Source organism: Saprolegnia parasitica (assembly GCF_000151545.1).
Source record: "Saprolegnia parasitica CBS 223.65 unplaced genomic scaffold supercont2.689, whole genome shotgun sequence".
Taxonomy (NCBI): Eukaryota; Oomycota; class Saprolegniomycetes; order Saprolegniales; family Saprolegniaceae; genus Saprolegnia; species Saprolegnia parasitica.
Genome location: NW_012157083.1, coordinates 3,639 through 5,507, shown reverse-complemented (window position 1 = coordinate 5,507; position 1,869 = coordinate 3,639). Strand labels below are relative to the sequence as shown.

Below are 1,869 nucleotides of genomic sequence, written 5' to 3'. Positions count from 1 at the left end.
CGAAGCTCTTGAGCACGACGAGCCGATCCGCTTCCAACGGCAGCGTCGGTGGCTTGGGCCACTTGTGCTTCCAGCTATAGTCGAGCGCATACTCCATCGAGCTCGACGGGCGGCGAATCATGGCGTCCTTCCCGCGCAGCGAGAGCTGGAAGAGGTTGGCCTCGCCGACGTCGTCTTCCGAGTGGACCGACATGTTGGAGCGCGACGAGTGCCGCCGGTGGAGCTCGGTTGACGACCGCAATGACGACGACGTGCCGGTGCGGCGAAGCCGGTGCTCCGCTTCCAGGTGGGCGACACACGAGAGGCAGACCTTGACGTCCAAGACATCCTTCGAGACCTCGGCGACGTGTGCGAGCGTGCAGTTCTTGCAGACGACATAGCCGCACTAGATGCGATTGTGAGATGCAGGAATGACGATGATGCAGAAGTCGCAATACCATTTGGCAGTTGTGCTTGCGGCGAAAGGTCGTAAACGCCTTGGTGCACTCGTGGCACGCGTGGCAGCCTTTCGTCGGCTGGTACAGATGCGGCATGAGGAGCTGGTCTTGCCGCAGGATGCGCGATGGCTTGTCGCCTTCGCCGTCGACCATATTCTCGACAAAGATGTGGTTGTAGCTGCTCATTGCCATCGCCATCGTCGTCGTCGTCGTTGACTCGGGCAGCCGAATGCACAAATGATGCTAAAGAAGGTGACAGGGCCCAAATCGAAGTTCGAAGGGAAAGGCCACAGTCTTGAGTTTGCCGTTGAAGCCGCAAGCCGTGGGATGTTGCTTCGAGAAAACTTCGGTTGCACACACCATCGTCGTTGAAGCGGCTGCACGCCAAAAGCTGATCGGGCACCGAGAACGCCTGTCAACACCACGCGTAGTACTACGTCCAACGTCACTCGTATGGTCTCGTCGCCAGTGGAGACGAGAGCCTTGGGTACACTTTTTATCGCTGGCGAGGATCGAACCCTAGCAGCTCGAGCGGTGCGACCCCATCATCCCATTTGTTTATTGACCAAGGGAGCGAGTAACTCGACACCTCCGACACCGATCGTCCGCACACCACCACGTGGCGCTGAACGCGTCTACGGCAGACGCCAGAATGAAAAAGCAGCAGCGTTGAGCCCGCCAATCCCATTCCGCACTACGCACGTGGTCGTAAATAGGCTGTTACGTCACCACCACCTATGAGTACATGTATAGCTCGACATTGGTCGTCTGGCTTCAATCGCGTCCAGTCTCCTTGTCATCGATGTGGACACGGCGCCATGCGCGGGTGGATGGCAGCATGAAGAGTAGGCGCGATCGATGTGGCTTCCACCTCTAGGTGCAGCTCTATGTGCGTGTTTATTCTGATATCGACGCCACGAGAGTAGCAGCTGGGCGTCGCGTGCTACCGTATGTTTTGACGCTTGCGTTTCCTTCGACAGCGATCCCACGCGCCCGCCGTGAGACTGACCTTCGTAACTCGGTCGCCTTGGATGTGATTGCTTGTAGAATGGACAATGGTGTTCTGTCTGCTACCTCGCCGACTTGCTACATACGACGGTCTCGAGCGGTGAGTTTCGACGTGGCTTCAAGTAACATGTGCGATGGCTACTAAAAGAGTAGCTTTTGAGGGCAACTGCCAACGCCCACGACGACGACAACGCGTTTACCCAACTAAGAGTGTGGTCCTTGTCCATAGGATGTGCTTTCTCTACAAGTCCTCTCAGTGCCTCTCTCGAGTAGCATGGGACAGCCGGACCCACTAAGACGTTTTCAATGGCCCGTAGAAGCATCGCCAGCCGCTTTGGACACAAAGATCAGCATCGAACGCAGTTCTTTGGTTGTAATCATAGCGTCTGGCCATCATATTCAGACGCGCGAAAGAGAGAAGAAC

General features: G+C 56.7%; 1 protein-coding gene across 1 annotated transcript; it reads right to left on the bottom strand.

The window, feature by feature from the left end:
• Positions 1–16: 16 nt before the first annotated feature.
• SPRG_17372 (hypothetical protein) lies at positions 17–635 on the bottom strand (the record flags this gene model as incomplete). The annotated part of the gene is made up of 2 exons (XM_012357007.1): positions 17–385; positions 438–635. Coding segments are annotated over 2 exons (567 nt in total), but the record flags the coding sequence as incomplete, so codon positions are not given.
• Between the last annotated feature and the right edge of the window lie 1,234 nt (positions 636–1,869).